General features: G+C 51.9%; 2 protein-coding genes across 7 annotated transcripts in view; one reads left to right on the forward strand and one right to left on the reverse strand.

Moving 5' to 3' along the window:
* The window catches only part of NPRL3 (NPR3 like, GATOR1 complex subunit), a 374,812-nt gene that overhangs the window by 123,187 nt on the left and 232,999 nt on the right, over positions 1 to 18,626 (reverse strand). The gene's annotated exons all lie outside the window — the stretch shown is intronic.
* The window catches only part of GTF3C1 (general transcription factor IIIC subunit 1), a 133,468-nt gene that overhangs the window by 19,347 nt on the left and 95,495 nt on the right, over positions 1 to 18,626 (forward strand). The window contains exons 2-5 of the mRNA XM_075565258.1: positions 9,068 to 9,277; positions 13,356 to 13,529; positions 15,286 to 15,429; positions 17,693 to 17,789. Coding sequence (XP_075421373.1) covers positions 9,068 to 9,277; positions 13,356 to 13,529; positions 15,286 to 15,429; positions 17,693 to 17,789 — 625 coding nt within the window. The remainder of the gene's footprint in view (positions 1 to 9,067; positions 9,278 to 13,355; positions 13,530 to 15,285; positions 15,430 to 17,692; positions 17,790 to 18,626) is intronic.

The following is an 18,626-nucleotide window of genomic DNA, read 5'->3' on the forward strand; positions in this document are numbered from 1 at the left end:
GCAGCGCTGCAGCCTGGGAAGCCTCGCTCAGTGTCAGTGATATGGGTAACGTTACTCATACCCCGCGCAGTGCGGCAGCCTGGGAAGCCTCGCTCAGTGTCAGTGATATGGGTAACGTTACTCATACCCCGCGCAGTGCTGCAGCCTGGGAAGCCTCGCTCAGTGTCAGTGATATGGGTAACGTTACTCATACCCCGCGCAGTGCTGCAGCCTGGGAAGCCTCGCTCAGTGATATGGGTAACGTTACTCATACCCCGCGCAGTGCTGCAGCCTGGGAAGCCTCGCTCAGTGTCACGGATATGGGTAACGTTACTCATACCCCGCGCAGCGCTGCAGCCTGGGAAGCCTCGCTCAGTGTCAGTGATATGGGTAACGTTACTCATACCCCGCGCAGTGCTGCAGCCTGGGAAGCCTCGCTCAGTGTCACGGATATGGGTAATGTTACTCATACCCCGCGCAGCGCTGCAGCCTGGGAAGCCTCGCTCAGTATCACGGATATGGGTAACGTTACTCATACCCCGCGCAGCGCTGCAGCCTGGGAAGCCTCGCTCAGTCTCACAGATATGGGTAACGTTACTCATACCCCACGCAGCGGTGCAGCCTGGGAAGCCTCGCTCAGTGTCACGGATATGGGTAACGTTACTCATACCCCGCGCAGCGCTGCAGCCTGGGAAGCCTCGCTCAGTGTCACGGATATGGGTAATGTTACTCATACCCCGCGCAGCGCTGCAGCCTGGGAAGCCTCGCTCAGTATCAGTGATATGGGTAACGTTACTCATACCCCGCGCAGTGCTGCAGCCTGGGAAGCCTCGCTCAGTATCACGGATATGGGTAATGTTACTCATACCCCGCGCAGCGCTGCAGCCTGGGAAGCCTCGCTCAGTGTCAGTGATATGGGTAACGTTACTCATACCCCGCACAGCGCTGCAGCCTGGGAAGCCTCGCTCAGTGTCACGGATATGGGTAACGTTACTCATACCCCGCGCAGCGCTGCAGCCTGGGAAGCCTCGCTCAGTGTCAGTGATATGGGTAACGTTACTCATACCCCGCGCAGTGCTGCAGCCTGGGAAGCCTCGCTCAGTGTCAGTGATATTGGTAACGTTACTCATACCCCGCGCAGCGCTGCAGCCTGGGAAGCCTCGCTCAGTGTCACGGATATGGGTAACGTTACTCATACCCCGCGCAGCGCTGCAGCCTGGGAAGCCTCGCTCAGTGTCACGGATATGGGTAACGTTACTCATACCCCGCGCAGCGCTGCAGCCGGGGAAGCCTCGCTCAGTCTCACAGATATGGGTAACGTTACTCATACCCCGCGCAGCGCTGCAGCCTGGGAAGCCTCCATCAGTGTAACGGATATGGGTAATGTTACTCATACCCCGCGCAGCGCTGCAGCCTGGGAAGCCTTGCTCAGTATCACGGATATGGGTAACGTTACTCATACCCCGCGCTGTGCTGCAGCCTGGGAAGCCTCGCTCAGTGTCACGGATATGTGTAACATTACTCATACCCCGCGCAGTGCTGCAGCCTGGGAAGCCTCGCTCAGTGTCAGTGATATGGGTAAAGTTACTCATACCCCGCGCAGTGCTGCAGCCTGGGAAGCCTCGCTCAGTATCACGGATATGGGTAATGTTACTCATACCCCGCGCAGCGCTGCAGCCTGGGAAGCCTCGCTCAGTGTCACGGATATGGGTAACGTTACTCATACCTCGCTCAGTGTCAGTGATATGGGTAACGTTACTCATACCTCGCTCAGTGTCAGTGATATGGGTAACGTTACTCATACCCCGCGCAGCGCTGCAGCCTGGGAAGCCTCGCTCAGTGTCAGTGATATGGGTAACGTTACTCATACCCCGCGCAGTGCTGCAGCCTGGGAAGCCTCGCGCAGTATCACGGATATGGGTAACGTTACTCATACCCCGCGCAGCGCTGCAGCCTGGGAAGCCTCGCTCAGTGTCACGGATATGGGTAACGTTACTCATACCCCGCGCAGTGCTGCAGCCTGGGAAGCCTCGCTCAGTGTCAGTGATATGGGTAACGTTACTCATACCCCACGCAGTGCTGCAGCCTGGGAAGCCTCGCTCAGTGTCACGGATATGGGTAACGTTACTCATACCCCGCGCAGCGCTGCAGCCTGGGAAGCCTCGCTCAGTGTCAGTGATATGGGTAACGTTACTCATACCCCACGCAGTGCTGCAGCCTGGGAAGCCTCGCTCAGTGTCAGTGATATGGGTAACGTTACTCATACCCCGCGCAACGCTGCAGCCTGGGAAGCCTCGCTCAGTGTCACGGATATGGGTAACGTTACTCATACCCCGCGCAGAGCTGCAGCCTGGGAAGCCTCGCTCGGTGTCAGTGATATGGGTAACGTTACTCATACCCCGCGCAGCGCTGCAGCCTGGGAAGCCTCGCTCAGTATCAGTGATATGGGTAACGTTACTCATACCCCGCGCAGCGCTGCAGCCTGGGAAGCCTCGCTCAGTGTCAGTGATATGGGTAACGTTACTCATACCCCACGCAGCGCTGCAGCCTGGGAAGCCTCGCTCAGTATCAGTGATATGGGTAACGTTACTCATACCCTGCGCAGCGCTGCAGCCTGGGAAGCCTCGCTCAGTGTCAGTGATATGGGTAACGTTACTCATACCCCGCGCAGTGCTGTAGCCTGGGAAGCCTCGCTCAGTGTCACGGATATGGGTAACGTTACTCATACCCCGCGCAGTGCTGCAGCCTGGGAAGCCTCGCTCAGTATCAGTGATATGGGTAACGTTACTCATACCCCGCGCAGCGCTGCAGCCTGGGAAGCCTCGCTCAGTGTCAGTGATATGGGTAACGTTACTCATACCCCGTGCAGCGCTGCAGCCTGGGAAGCCTCGCTCAGTGTCACGGATATGGGTAACGTTACTCATACCCCGCGCAGTGCTGCAGCCTGGGAAGCCTCGCTCAGTGTCACGGATATGGGTAACGTTACTCATACCCCGCGCAGCGCTGCAGCCTGGGAAGCCTCGCTCAGTCTCACAGATATGGGTAACGTTACTCATACCCCGCGCAGCGCTGCAGCCTGGGAAGCCTCGCTCAGTGTCACGGATATGGGTAACGTTACTCATACCCCGCGCAGTGCTGCAGCCTGGGAAGCCTCGCTCAGTGTCAGTGATATGGGTAACGTTACTCATACCCCGCGCAGCGCTGCAGCCTGGGAAGCCTCGCTCAGTGTCAGTGATATGGGTAACGTTACTCATACCCCGCGCAGCGTTGCAGCCTGGGAAGCCTCGCTCAGTGTCTGTGATATGGGTAACATTACTCATACCCCGCGCAGCGCTGCAGCCTGGGAAGCCTCGCTCAGTGTTACGGATATGGGTAACGTTACTCATACCCCGCGCAGCGCTGCAGCCTGGGAAGCCTCGCTCAGTGTCAGTGATATGGGTAACGTTACTCATACCCCGCGCAGCGCTGCAGCCTGGGAAGCCTCGCTCAGTGTCAGTGATATGGGTAACGTTACTCTTACCCCGCGCAGTGCTGCAGCCTGGGAAGCCTCGCTCAGTGTCACGGATATGGGTAACGTTACTCATACCCCGCGCAGCGCTGCAGCCTGGGAAGCCTCGCTCAGTGTCAGTGATATGGGTAACGTTACTCATACCCCACGCAGTGCTGCAGCCTGGGAAGCCTCGCTCAGTGTCAGTGATATGGGTAACGTTACTCATACCCCGCGCAGAGCTGCAGCCTGGGAAGCCTCGCTCGGTGTCAGTGATATGGGTAACGTTACTCATACCCCGCGCAGCGCTGCAGCCTGGGAAGCCTCGCTCAGTATCAGTGATATGGGTAACGTTACTCATACCCCGCGCAGCGCTGCAGCCTGGGAAGCCTCGCTCAGTGTCAGTGATATGGGTAACGTTACTCATACCCCACGCAGCGCTGCAGCCTGGGAAGCCTCGCTCAGTATCAGTGATATGGGTAACGTTACTCATACCCTGCGCAGCGCTGCAGCCTGGGAAGCCTCGCTCAGTGTCAGTGATATGGGTAACGTTACTCATACCCCGCGCAGTGCTGTAGCCTGGGAAGCCTCGCTCAGTGTCACGGATATGGGTAACGTTACTCATACCCCGCGCAGTGCTGCAGCCTGGGAAGCCTCGCTCAGTATCAGTGATATGGGTAACGTTACTCATACCCCGCGCAGCGCTGCAGCCTGGGAAGCCTCGCTCAGTGTCAGTGATATGGGTAACGTTACTCATACCCCGCGCAGCGCTGCAGCCTGGGAAGCCTCGCTCAGTGTCACGGATATGGGTAACGTTACTCATACCCCGCGCAGTGCTGCAGCCTGGGAAGCCTCGCTCAGTGTCACGGATATGGGTAACGTTACTCATACCCCGCGCAGCGCTGCAGCCTGGGAAGCCTCGCTCAGTCTCACAGATATGGGTAACGTTACTCATACCCCGCGCAGCGCTGCAGCCTGGGAAGCCTCGCTCAGTGTCACGGATATGGGTAACGTTACTCATACCCCGCGCAGTGCTGCAGCCTGGGAAGCCTCGCTCAGTGTCAGTGATATGGGTAACGTTACTCATACCCCGCGCAGCGCTGCAGCCTGGGAAGCCTCGCTCAGTGTCAGTGATATGGGTAACGTTACTCATACCCCGCGCAGCGTTGCAGCCTGGGAAGCCTCGCTCAGTGTCTGTGATATGGGTAACATTACTCATACCCCGCGCAGCGCTGCAGCCTGGGAAGCCTCGCTCAGTGTTACGGATATGGGTAACGTTACTCATACCCCGCGCAGCGCTGCAGCCTGGGAAGCCTCGCTCAGTGTCAGTGATATGGGTAACGTTACTCATACCCCGCGCAGCGCTGCAGCCTGGGAAGCCTCGCTCAGTGTCAGTGATATGGGTAACGTTACTCTTACCCCGCGCAGTGCTGCAGCCTGGGAAGCCTCGCTCAGTGTCACGGATATGGGTAACGTTACTCATACCCCGCGCAGCGCTGCAGCCTGGGAAGCCTCGCTCAGTGTCAGTGATATGGGTAACGTTACTCATACCCCACGCAGTGCTGCAGCCTGGGAAGCCTCGCTCAGTGTCAGTGATATGGGTAACGTTACTCATACCCCGCGCAGTGCTGCAGCCTGGGAAGCCTCGCTCAGTGTCAGTGATATGGGTAACGTTACTCATACCCCGCGCAGCGCTGCAGCCTGGGAAGCCTCGCTCAGTGTCTGTGATATGGGTAACGTTACTCATACCCCGCGCAGCGCTGCAGCCTGGGAAGCCTCGCTCAGTGTCTGTGATATGGGTAACATTACTCATACCCCGCGCAGCGCTGCAGCCTGGGAAGCCTCGCTCAGTCTCACGGATATGGGTAACGTTACTCATACCCCGCGCAGCGTTGCAGCCTGGGAATCCTCGCTCAGTGTCAGTGATATGGGTAACGTTACTCATACCCCGCGCAGCGCTGCAGCCTGGGAAGCCTCGCTCAGTGTCAGGGATATGGGTAACGTTACTCATACCCCGCGCAGTGCTGCAGCCTGGGAAGCCTCGCTCAGTGTCAGTGATATGGGTAACGTTACTCATACCCCGCGCAGCGCTGCAGCCTGGGAAGCCTCGCTCATTGTCAGTGATATGGGTAACATTACTCATACCCCGCGCAGCGCTGCAGCCTGGGAAGCCTCGCTCAGTGTCAGTGATATGGGTAACGTTACTCATACCCCGCACAGCGCTGCAGCCTGTGAAGCCTCGCTCAGTGTCAGTGATATGGGTAACGTTACTCATACCTCGCTCAGTGTCAGTGATATGGGTAACGTTACTCATACCTCGCTCAGTGTCAGTGATATGGGTAACGTTACTCATACCTCGCTCAGTTTCAGTGATATGGGTAACGTTACTCATACCCCGCGCAGCGCTGCAGCCTGGGAAGCCTCGCTCAGTGTCAGTGATATGGGTAACGTTACTCATACCCCGCGCAGCGCTGCAGCCTGGGAAGCCTCGCTCAGTGTCAGTGATATGGGTAACGTTACTCATACCCCGCGCAGCGCTGCAGCCTGGGAAGCCTCGCTCAGTGTCAGTGATATGGGTAACGTTACTCCTACCCCGCGCAGTGCTGCAGCCTGGGAAGCCTCGCTCAGTGTCAGTGATATGGGTAACGTTACTCATACCCCGCGCAGCGCTGCAGCCTGGGAAGCCTCGCTCAGTGTCAGTGATATGGGTAACGTTACTCATACCCCGCGCAGTGCTGCAGCCTGGGAAGCCTCGCTCAGTGTCACAGATATGGGTAACGTTACTCATACCCCTGTGCAGCGCTGCAGCCTGGGAAGCCTCGCTCAGTGTCTGTGATATGGGTAACATTACTCATACCCCGCGCAGCGCTGCAGCCTGGGAAGCCTCGCTCAGTGTCAGTGATATGGGTAACGTTACTCATACCCCGCGCAGTGCTGCAGCCTGGGAAGCCTCGCTCAGTGTCAGTGATATGGGTAACGTTACTCATACCCCGCGCAGCGCTGCAGCCTGGGAAGCCTCGCTCAGTGTCAGTGATATGGGTAACATTACTCATACTCCGCGCAGCGCTGCAGCCTGGGAAGCCTCGCTCAGTGTCACGGATATGGGTAACGTTACTCATACCCCGCGCAGCGCTGCAGCCTGGGAAGCCTCGCTCAGTGTCAGTGATATGGGTAACGTTACTCATACTTCGCTCAGTGTCAGTGATATGGGTAATGCCAGTCAGCCGTCCAGTAATCAAAATCAGCAGCAGTCCCCAAATAAAGTCTAATTCATTATATTCAGGGGAGTCCGTCAGCGCACGTGTTCTGTACGCACAACACATAATAACCCATTTCTGACCAAGAGGGCAGCAACAGAGAATGAGTCTCTTCCCCCCCCCCCCCCCACCCCCCCACCCTTGGCAGTGTAGCGGTTCATGGTACAGATGTAGCAGGCTTCATTGTGACATACCTGGGAGATGAGATATGCTGCCATGGCATCCTATGGAAATGTGTATTTTGGTTAGGTGACTTGTGTTATCTGGAGGCCAGTGACGTTGCTATACCTGTACCCTCTGCTATTTGCTCTTTAACCCCTCTGGACCGTTCACATTCATTAATACTCTGGTACACATGTAATAAACATTACAGCAGCAATCCGGACTGGCTGCACTTTCCATCCTGTGATTGGGTTTTATTTATGTCATTGGAAGCTGTTGGTCCTCTGGAGGTGAACAGCCTCTAGAATCAATATAGCCACCAATCCTCGTGGTATCTACGAGCCAATAGGAATCGGCAACATCATTGGTTACGATTTCCTAATGCATGTGACCACATGTAATTATTAATGAGGGGGCACTGGAAAGTATTTCGGGGACCGGCTGGAAACAGAGCAGTAACAATCAATGTAACTGTCATTTTGGCAGGATTGGGCTTGTAATAAACTCTTGCCCAGAAACGCACGTCACTGATAGAAAAAACAAGTGATAGACAGCACTCAAAAAATAAGATCTCACGCAGGTTGCAGGGTGCAAATAAAGGAACAAAAAGAAGGACCCAATTCCTCCTAAATAATTACAGAGCTGTAATAATAGTTCCAGCACTCACTGACTTTTAGAGTAAATCTCAAGAGTAGGTAATTGCCAAATCAAAAAAAGATATTTAATGTCAACACAAGTCAAATCCACGGAGCGATGTGACCAACACAAAAGCGTCTAAAATACATACTGCAAACAAACATAGTATGCGAGAAACAGAATATCACACAATGGGAAGTGGGGGTGGAGGGAGAAACGGGGGGGGGGGGGGATAAGCAGGGGGGACAAACCCCTTCCTCAGGACCCCAAAAGGGGACACAGAGGTACTTCCCTTCCCCAAAGCCCCAACACAATGAAACAGCAACCCTAGCAGATTAAGCACACAAAGCACCTCTAAGTAATTAATCTAAGAGTATGATAAAAAAAAATAGAGAGAATATAACTAGTGTTAAATCAGACCACAGGGTATAAGACATCGAGCATAATCACAAGCACTTCTCCTCTCCTGCTGACTGGGACTGAATGAGACAGTATATAAAGGGTAGGGGTGACGTCATCATTGGTGGTGTAATTAGTCCAATAGCAGCATCTGTGTGGGTAACCAACCAAAATCAGGAGCAGCTGAGCCCCTTAACGTCATATGCTAAACATAGTACATGTATCTGATAGGCTGGAATGCCCTCCGACTTCACTCCGTGCCGTGTGCATGCGCAGTCATACACCGCAGTCTGTGATGTATACACGTCACTGATACATCCAGTGATAGACACAGCTTTGCATCCCACACATACACAGATATGTAAGGCTGGGCTTATTTATCTATAAATGTTTTCCCAGGAAGTACCTCTTGTTTTCATGTATGTCCTGGGCACAGAGTTATCAGTGCCACGTCTTTATGTTGCTCTTTACCTGCTTGATGAGCCATCAACACAATGGTAAATAACTTTTGCCGTAAAAAAATAAAAATAACATTATTGTAAATATAGTTCTTGTGTTCTCTTTGCCTGTATCCTCCCCTCTCCCACAGCAACCTGTGGGTCATGGACATGGAGCACCGCTTTGTCGGATATTGTGTGCACCTATGTTGACATTTCCTGTCCTAGAAAATAAGCTATGTACAGTATTTGCTAACAGTGAAGGGCTTTGTCATCTAATGGCAGAGAGCCTGCCTTTTTTGCTTGTTCTTGGATGGAGGCAGTCTCACTCAATTTTAGTATCTGCGGTCTCTAACTTGAGTGGAATCTCGCTCCTTGAAGTACCTATTCTCACATCATTCTAAACTTTTATTCTGCATAATACCAACACACACACTATATAGTGTGTGTGTGTGTGTGTGTGTGTGTGTGTGTGTGTGTGTGTGTGTGTGTGTGTGTGTGTGTGTATTAGTAAAGATGCAATACAGGCACTACTTGTACTTTCTAGATACATATTAAGGTCATTTTTTGATGTGAAATAAATAACTTTTATTGTTTATATATAAAGTCCTGTGATTGCCTGTATTCCATCATAATGCTGTATTCAGATAACAACTGCAGCCAAGCAGTCTCTTCATGCTGGAGTGTAAATGTGTTGCTTTATTTTCCAGATATGAAGAAATTGAGCGTGACCCAGCGGTTTTGAAAGCAAAACGAGGATCAACTTCAATACAGGATGTATACCCTGTCTATATTATTTCAGATAATAAAAATAGCATTCAAGGCTCATGCCAGTTTTTTAATGAAAGGATACCTGTTACTGACCAAGTAAGGACACAAGCACTACAACCTTGTTTCACCTATGAGGAAGCTATTAAAAGGTAAGTGTTATGGTTCATATTTAAGCAGCGCTATGCCATAAGAAACCTTGTGATCCATTCAGCTCAACTTTGCCGTAAGGTGTTTCCCGGTTCAAAACATCTTAGTAAATATGTTTTTTCAATATTTATGCCTGCTTATTTTATTACTGCCCGGTCTTAAATTGGAAATGCCTCCTTTTTTTTTTTGCTTTCATGTGAAGAACATTTTAGTTCCTTTTGATTGGAATGAAGCCGATGTATTTTTCCAGCACGGGGAAGTTCCTTTAAAGCATTTTGAATAGGGGCAGAAGTGTCTTTACAACTGCCCTCATTTTCATATCGATAGAACAACGTATAGTCCTACTAAGGACACAGGACCAAGTAGGAGAGCTGCATGTGTACAGGAAGCGTTCTGCTCCATGCAGGGGGGATATCGCCCTAAACAGAGAAGCTCGATGGAGTTTCAGGTTGATGTTTTCAACAATCCTTTCAAGAATAACATTGAAAAATGTAAATATTTGGAATTGTCGAACTGTAAGATAAGACAATACAGGCATACCCCGCTTTACGTACACTCGCAAGTACGTACATTTTTTTTTTAATTGCACCATACGTACGGACACCAGGGGGGGGGCGTGCGTGTGCGGCGGCGGTGTGTGCCCTCTTCCGTTCCCCAGCTCTTCCTTTCCCCGACTTCAGATCACTCCCCCTCGGCTCATCCTCTCCCCGGCTATCCGATCACCACCCCCCCCCCCTGGCTCTTCCGATCACCCCCCCCCTGGCTCTTCCGATCACCCCCCCCCCTGGCTCTTCCGATCACACACCCCCCCCCCGGCTCTTCCAATCACCCCCCCCCCCGGCTCTTCCAATCACCCCCCCCTGGCTCTTCCGATCACACCCCCCCCCCCCGGCTCTTCCAATCACCCCCCCCCTGGCTCTTCCGATCACACCCCCCCCTGGCTCTTCCGATCACACCCCCCCCTGGCTCTTCCGATCACCCCCCCCTGGCTCTTCCAATCACCCCCCCCCCCTGGCTCTTCCAATCACCCCCCCCTGGCTCTTCCGATCACCCCCCCCTGGCTCTTCCGATCACCCCCCCCTGGCTCTTCCGATCACCCCCCCCTGGCTCTTCCGATCACCCCCCCCTGGCTCTTCCGATCACCCCCCCCTGGCTCTTCCGATCACCCCCCCCTGGCTCTTCCGATCACCCCCCCCTGGCTCTTCCGATCACCCCCCCCTGGCTCTTCCGATCACCCCCCCCCTGGCTCTTCCGATCACCCCCCCCTGGCTCTTCCGATCACCCCCCCCTGGCTCTTCCGATCACCCCCCCCTGGCTCTTCCGATCACCCCCCCCTGGCTCTTCCGATCACCCCCCGGCTCTTCCGATCACCCCCCAAGCCCGCTCAGAGCCTACTGCAGTGCAGCCGCTGCCCGCATCCTGTACGCCGCTGTGTGATGTGAGAGACATGCAGGAAGGGGGGGTGATGTGAGGGACATGCAGGGGGGGTGATGTGAGGGACATGCAGGGGGGGTGATGTGAGGGACATTCAGGGGGGGGTGATGTGAGGGACATGCAGGGAGGGGGGGTGATGTGAGGGACATGCAGGGAGGGGGGGTGATGTGAGGGACATGCTTGGGGGGTGATGTGAGGGACATGCAGGGGGGGAGTGATGTGAGGGACATGCAGGGGGGGAGTGATGTGAGGGACATGCAGGGGGGGGTGATGTGAGGGACATGCAGGGGGGGTGATGTGAGGGACATGCAGGGGGGGTGATGTGAGGGACATGCGGGGGGGTGATGTGAGGGACATTCAGGGGGGGGTGATGTGAGGGACATGCAGGGAGGGGGGGTGATGTGAGGGACATGCAGGGAGGGGGGGTGATGTGAGGGACATGCTTGGGGGGTGATGTGAGGGACATGCAGGGGGGGAGTGATGTGAGGGACATGCAGGGGGGGAGTGATGTGAGGGACATGCAGGGGGGGAGTGATGTGAGGGACATGCAGGGGGGGGTGATGTGAGGGACATGCAGGGGGGGTGATGTGAGGGACATGCGGGGGGGTGATGTGAGGGACATGCAGGGGGGGGTGATGTGAGGGAGATGGGACATGCAGGGGGGGAGTGATGTGAGGGACATGCAGGGGGGGGGAGTGATGTGAGGGACATGCTGGGGGGGTGATGTGAGGGACATGCAGGGGGGGAGTGATGTGAGGGACATGCAGGGGGGGAGTGATGTGAGGGACATGCAAGGGGGGTGATGTGAGGGACATGCAGGGGGGGGTGATGTGAGGGACATGCAGGGGGGGAGTGATGTGAGGGACATGCAGGGGGGGAGTGATGTGAGGGACATGCAGGGGGGGAGTGATGTGAGGGACATGCAGGGGGGGAGTGATGTGAGGGACATGCAGGGGGGGAGTGATGTGAGGGACATGCAGGGGGGGAGTGATGTGAGGGACATGCAGGGGGGGTGATGTGAGGGAGATGGGACATGCAGGGGGGGAGTGATGTGAGGGACATGCAGGGGGGAGTGATGTGAGGGACATGCAGGGGGGGGTGATGTGAGGGACATTCTGGGGGGGAGTGATGTGAGGGAGATGCAGGGGGGGTGAGGGGGGGTGATGTGAGGGACATGCTGGGGGGGGTGATGTGAGGGACATGCTGGGGGGGGGGTGATGTGAGGGACATGCTGGGGGGGGGGTGATGTGAGGGAGATGAAGGGGGGGTGATGTGAGGGACATGCTGGGGGGGGTGATGTGAAGGAGATGAAGGGGGGGTGATGTGAGGGACATGCTGGGGAGGGTGATGTGAGGGGTGCTGGAGGAGATATGATGATGATGATGATGATGATGATGATGATGATGATGATGATGATAAAAATATGTAGGAGGGTCATGCTGGGGGGGAGTGATGTGAGGGACATGCTGGGGGGGGTGATGTGAGGGACATGCTGGGGGGGAGTGATGTGAGGGACATGCTGGGGGGGGGTGATGTGAGGGAGATGAAGGGGGGGTGATGTGAGGGACATGCTGGGGGGGAGTGATGTGAGGGACATGCTGGGGGGGGGTGATGTGAGGGAGATGAAGGGGGGGTGATGTGAGGGACATGCTGGGGAGGGTGATGCGAGGGAGATGCAGGGGAGGGTGATGTGAGGGGTGCTGGAGGAGATATGATGATGATGATGATGATGATGATGATGATGATGAAAATATGTAGGAGGGTCTTATAAAAATGTATTGAGGCGGTGGGGTCTTTTAAAAATGTATTGGCGGGGGCATTTTTAATAATGTATTGGCGGGGGCATTTTTAATATGTATTGGCGGGTGGGGTTACATATATTTAGAGGGATGGTTTTTTTTGGTATGTATTTTGTGGGGGCAGGAGTAAGAAAAAATCAGCTGACATTAAAAATTTTCTTTCTATAAAGCCTAATGTATTTATTTTGGTTACAAATGCAGTATTTACATCAGTTATGCACGTATATGATGTTTGCAGTACAGAACATGCATTGTAAAGTGGAAAAAAGGTAGTGCTTCACTTTAAGTACATTTTCACTTTACATACATGCTCAGGTCCCATTGCGTATGTTAAAGCGGGGTATGCCTGTGTTACATACATGCTCCGGTCCCATTGCGTATGTTAAAGCGGGGTATGCCTGTGTTACATACATGCTCCGGTCCCATTGCGTATGTTAAAGCGGGGTATGCCTGTGTTACATACATGCTCCGGTTCCATTGCGTATGTTAAAGCGGGGTATGCCTGTGTTACATACATGCTCCGGTCCCATTGCGTATGTTAAAGCGGGGTATGCCTGTGTTACATACATGCTCCGGTCCCATTGCGTATGTTAAAGCGGGGTATGCCTGTGTTACATACATGCTCCGGTCCCATTGCGTACGTTAAAGCGGGGTATGCCTGTGTTACATACATGCTCCGGTCCCATTGCGTATGTTAAAGCGGGGTATGCCTGTGTTACATACATGCTCCGGTCCCATTGCGTACGTTAAAGCGGGTTATGCCTGTGTTACATACATGCTCCAGTCCCATTGCGTATGTTAAAGCGGGGTATGCCTGTACATGTTAATTGCTTTTTATTTCTTTCAGATGGGGAGAAAAACTTGTAATTGTGGCATCTCAGGTGTTGCGTTTCAGAGCTTTGATTGGCTGGGAAGGTGATCCTGCATTAGAGCTGCCAGATTGTTCATATTGTATGCTTGAAAAACTTGGACGGTCAAGGTGGCAAGGGGAACTTCAAAAAGATCTGCAGGGATCGTTTAAGTACGTATTTTTATTTTGTTAGATCTCAAAATAAACATGGGCCCCATTTCTGCAATGCTGGTTATGCAGAAGATAATTCTGTGTATGTGTATATGTATATGTATATACAGTGGTCGACAAATCACCAAAAAATCTACTCGCCACCTAGTACCAAACGTGATGCCTTGGCCAATAGGCGCTCGCCAAGATGTTAAATCCACTCGCCCGGGGCGTGCAAATGTATAGGTTTGTCGAACACTGTGTATATACACACACACATATACACACACATATATACATATATGTGTGTGTATATGTATATGAAATTTGCTTGATTGTTAGTAGATTTGGGGATTATCATTGGTCCCTCGGTCCGCCCGCCCATGCCCCACCTCCGCCACGGCTTTCATTGGCCAAGAGGTACGCTGACATCACGGACACACCTACTCCACATACAGTCTCACCCCTGCAGACTCACCATAACACTCTGACACGCTCTCCCTGCTGCATCACCCCTGCGGACTCAGCCACCCACCTTGGTAAGTTTACCACACTCTCTGCTGTCCACCACCCCTGTTACCCGTCACCTTGCTAAGTTTAACACACTCTCTGATGTACGCCACCCCTCTTACCCGTCCACGCTCTCACAAATTACCACATCAGCACTCCCCTTACTGTGTCTTCGCTATTTCACACGCTCAGCTATGTCCCCGCTTATCCCATCAGCAGCCCGCTTACTGTGTAATCGCTACTGTCATGTCCACCCCCCCCCCCCCCCTCTTACCCGGCCACGCCACCGATCACAATTGTGTCAACCGCTACTGTCCTGTCCACACGCCCGCTCCGCAATGGCCGTCTTCACGCCTAACGGCCACGCCACCGTTCACAAATCACTCATGTCTTCTCGCACGATACTTACACTCCTTCCAGTCCCATTACATATTTATTGCCCACCTTCATCAACATGACCAACACGAATCAATACCCGACCGATCCAAAAATTACACCCTTCACGCATGATTAAATATTAATTGAACACTCTGCACCGATACTATGCTAAAATGGCCGGCAAACATTATTAATTGTCCCCCCTACTCACTCCATCACTATTTCCGACAACGGTACTCTGAAGAAATTCCACGATCCGCGCTCAGCATCCACCTTCAAGACAACGCTACTATGTCGCAGCGCTAACGGGCATCGGCGCTCCGCGGCGCCGCATCACCTCTCTCCTCCCAACCCCCCCGCCACACCAAAAGCAGGTGCCGCAGACCCCGCTACCCTCGCGCCGCCTCCTCACCTCTCTCCTCCCCTCCCCCCCCCCCCCCCCTGCCACACCAAAGGCAGGTGCCGCAGACCCCGCTACCCTCGCGCCGCCTCCTAACCTCTCCGCCTCCCTGACGCTGCCACCGCACTCGCGCTTCCGCCCGCCCACTCGGCACCTCACACCGCGGGCCCCGCCTTACCACCGGGAGCACAGTGGGGAGGGGGGGAGGGAAAGAAGAAGCACCCCCCAATCCGCAGCTCCGCGCGGGGGGAGGGAGGGGCGGGGGTTGGTGACGGGGGAAGAGTCAGGAGAAACACAGCCCCCCTCCTCGTCTCCCCCTTCCTCCGCACCTCTGCACGGGGACGGGGGAAGAGTCAGGAGAAACACAGCCCCCCTCCTCGTCTCCCCCATCCTCCGCACCTCTGCACGGGGACGGGGGACAGTCAAGAGAGTTACATTCCGTTTGTTTACTTATTTTGCTTTTACTATTTTATTCTTATTCCCCTTTAGAGTGGATGCTGGGAAAATACATTATATCAGACGTGCATTAGATAAACATGGCCTTATCACAATGCAGTCCCATGTAGTCAGGTTATCAAATGGAACACAGCTGCATTCATTGCTCTTGCTCTTGAAACGTTTTCATGCTGACAGGTAAGAACTATGAAGGCAAAATCATGTTGCGTATAAAGCTCTAACTCATTCTTGTGTAGGATGTGTCTTTGCCTGTAAGTGCTGCAGAGAAGAACAGTGTGAAGGATGTATGTGCGCACTATATAAGCTGTACTTTCAAGGCACTGTTAGAGGCATAAGCCCTTATTCTATAAACTGTGATTGCAACGGTTCAACACTATAGCAGTTTATAGAATAAAGACTATAGGCTCTTATCCAATATGCTGTGAAACGGTTTTCTCAGTGTCCGTTAAATAAACAGGTCCTTTTTTTTTTTTTTCTCTAAAGGGTAAACACTTTACTTTATGTTGTTCTTCCAGCATAAAAGTGGTAACAATTGTAATTTTTTCAACTCGATGTTTGTTGGCGGTTGCCCCATACGAAGTGTGTGGATGAAGAAGTAGCACAAATAAAGGTTATTTAATTTACTACAAGTATATGACATAGTTGCATAGTAAATGTGCTTGAAAAAAAGACATATGTCCATCAAGTTCAACCTATGCTTAATTTAGACGACAGATACTTTATCCTATATCCGTACTTACAGTATATTGATCCAGAGGAAGGCAAACAAAAAAAAACCAGTGTCATCATTGGATGATATATCTCATAAGGGGAAAAATAAATTCCTTCCTGACTCCAAGAATTGGCAATCGGATTAGTCTGGATCAACATCCTTCCCATGTATACTTATTAAGTATATCCCTGTACAGGCATACCCCGCTTTAAGGACACTCACTTTAAGTACACTCGCGAGTAAGTACAATTCGCTCAATAGGCAAACAGCAGCTCGCGCATGCGCCTGTCAGCACGTTCTGAACAGCAATATTGACTCCCTACCTGTACCGAAGCTGTGCGCAAGCAGGGAGGCTATAGGGCCTGTTACACATGCGTTATTTACATCAGTTATGCACGTATATGACAATTGCAGTACAGTACGTGCATCAAAAGTGAGAAAAAGGTAGTGCTTCACTTTAAGTACATTTTCACTTTACATACATGCTCCGGTCCCATTGCGTACGTTAATGCGGGGTATGCCTGTATACCTTTCCCATCTAAAAACATGTCCAACCTTTTTTTGAACAAATCTATTGTATCTGCCATCACAGTCTCCATGGGTAAGGAATTCCACATTTTAACTGCCCTTACTGTAAAGAACTCTTTCCTTTGTTGCTGGTGAAATTTCCTTTCCTCCAACCTTAAGGGATGGCCCTGAGTCCTTTGTACTGCCCGTGGGATGAATAGTTCTTTTGAAAGCTCCTTGTATTGTCCCTGAATATATTTGTATATAGTTATCATATCCCCTCTTAGACGCCTCTTTTCTAAAGTAAACCAATCTAATTTAGCTAGCCTCTCCTCATAAGTTAGATTGTCCATCCCCTTTATTAATTTGGTGGCTCTTCTCTGCACTCTCTCTAGTTCCATAATGTCTTTTCTTAGGATTGGTGCCCAAAATTGTACTCCATATTCAAGGTGTGGTCTTACTAGTGCTTTGTAAAGGGGCATAATTATGTCTACTTCCCTTCCATCCATTGCCCGTTTGATGCAAGATAAGATCGTGTTTGCCTTTGCAGCTACTGCATGACTTTGCGCAAACTGGGGGCGGGAGATTTTGCTGGAGGGGGAAGGGCGGTTGCCGAGGCCATGGGCTCTTCCCCCAGACATTAAGTTTAAGTGCCGCGGGATCGCGTGAGGCCCCTGCAACACTCCACTTAACGGGATTCAGCCGGCTGTGTGATGTGTCGTCATGGCAACGTGGCGTGAAATGCCGCCGCGGGGCCATGTGACATGACGTCACACGAATCAAATGACGCCGCAGGTCAAGTGACGTGACATCACATGACTCTGTAGTGTAATTTGATGCGGATACAAGGTGTGGGGGCGGGGGGAAGAGTTCCGGGGAAGGGAAGTTTGCGCTCCCCTGCTGTAAAGAAACCTTTCCTTTGTTGCTATTGAAATTATGTATGTTTATTAAGGATGTTCGATAAACACCACCCTAAACAGCCATGGAGTTGGCAGCCTATGGAAGTCTTGTATTTAAGGCTTAGGGCTGTTCACTAAAGTGTGGTAGATTGAATCTTTAACAGGCATTAAAATGTACTTGAATTGATAGAGCCATGTAACTTAGAAAACCTGCCTAAGCATTTACCTAATGGGTTACAGCTGTTCAAAAATGTGTTGATTTAGAGTTGCATTTAAAAATCAACTACAGGTTGTTTTGAAGGTGTTACCTTATATTTTTTAGGAGAAATAAATATGATCTGCTCACAGAGAAGGTTTCTGCATTGTTGAGTGAAAGCCAAAACCAGATGGAAACATTGGTGAACCTCAGAAAAGAATTGGTGAGAGAACTGCTCTAAAAAGTTTTGAACAATATGATATTCACAGTTGTATTAATTTACAGTGACAAATATAATAATTCATATCATATGGCAGTTCAGCAATCATTCTGCAGCTGCCTTCATAACAACAAAAATTCCCATATACATAGTCAAAGCAACAAAATATTAAACTACAAACTAAAACGCATGTGGAGGCCGATATAATTGAGCTTGTTTTTTAGTTGTGTTCTCTTACTACATGTACTATTCTGTGTGTGAAGATTCATCATCATGCGCACTTATTTATACATCAATTGGTCAACTTCAGTTAAAGCCCCATTTTCAAGTTCTATTTTCCCAGCGTTGCCACTCTTTTTAAGCTGAAATTATAATTATTGCCCTGTTAAGCAATGTATATTTCAGTAATCTTAGATTGCATTTTAAATAGTGTATTGCTTAACCTGTCGCAGCTGTTTATTGAAAATGTGTATCCTGCTTTTAAATGTAAAGACTTCTTGTCTGTCTGTAACGGACATGCTCGCCACAAACCGGGACCGGACCGCGGGGCTGAGGTGGGGATGTGAATACACCGACCTTAGACCACGAAGCCGGTTCAGGATTGCGCAGTCCGTAGTCAATCGTGTCAGGGTTGGAGAAGCCAGGGTAATCCATAGACACGCCAGGGTCAGGGTTGGAGAAGCCAGGGTAATCCATAGACACGCCAGGGTCAGGGTTGGAGAAGCCAGGGTAATCCATAGACACGCCAGGGTCAGGGTTGGAGAAGCCAGGGTAATCCATAGACACGCCAGGGTCAGGGTTGGAGAAGCCAGGGTAATCCATAGACACGCCAGGGTCAGG

Source organism: Ascaphus truei, chromosome 11, assembly GCF_040206685.1.
Source record: "Ascaphus truei isolate aAscTru1 chromosome 11, aAscTru1.hap1, whole genome shotgun sequence".
In the NCBI taxonomy this organism is placed as follows: domain Eukaryota; kingdom Metazoa; phylum Chordata; class Amphibia; order Anura; family Ascaphidae; genus Ascaphus; species Ascaphus truei.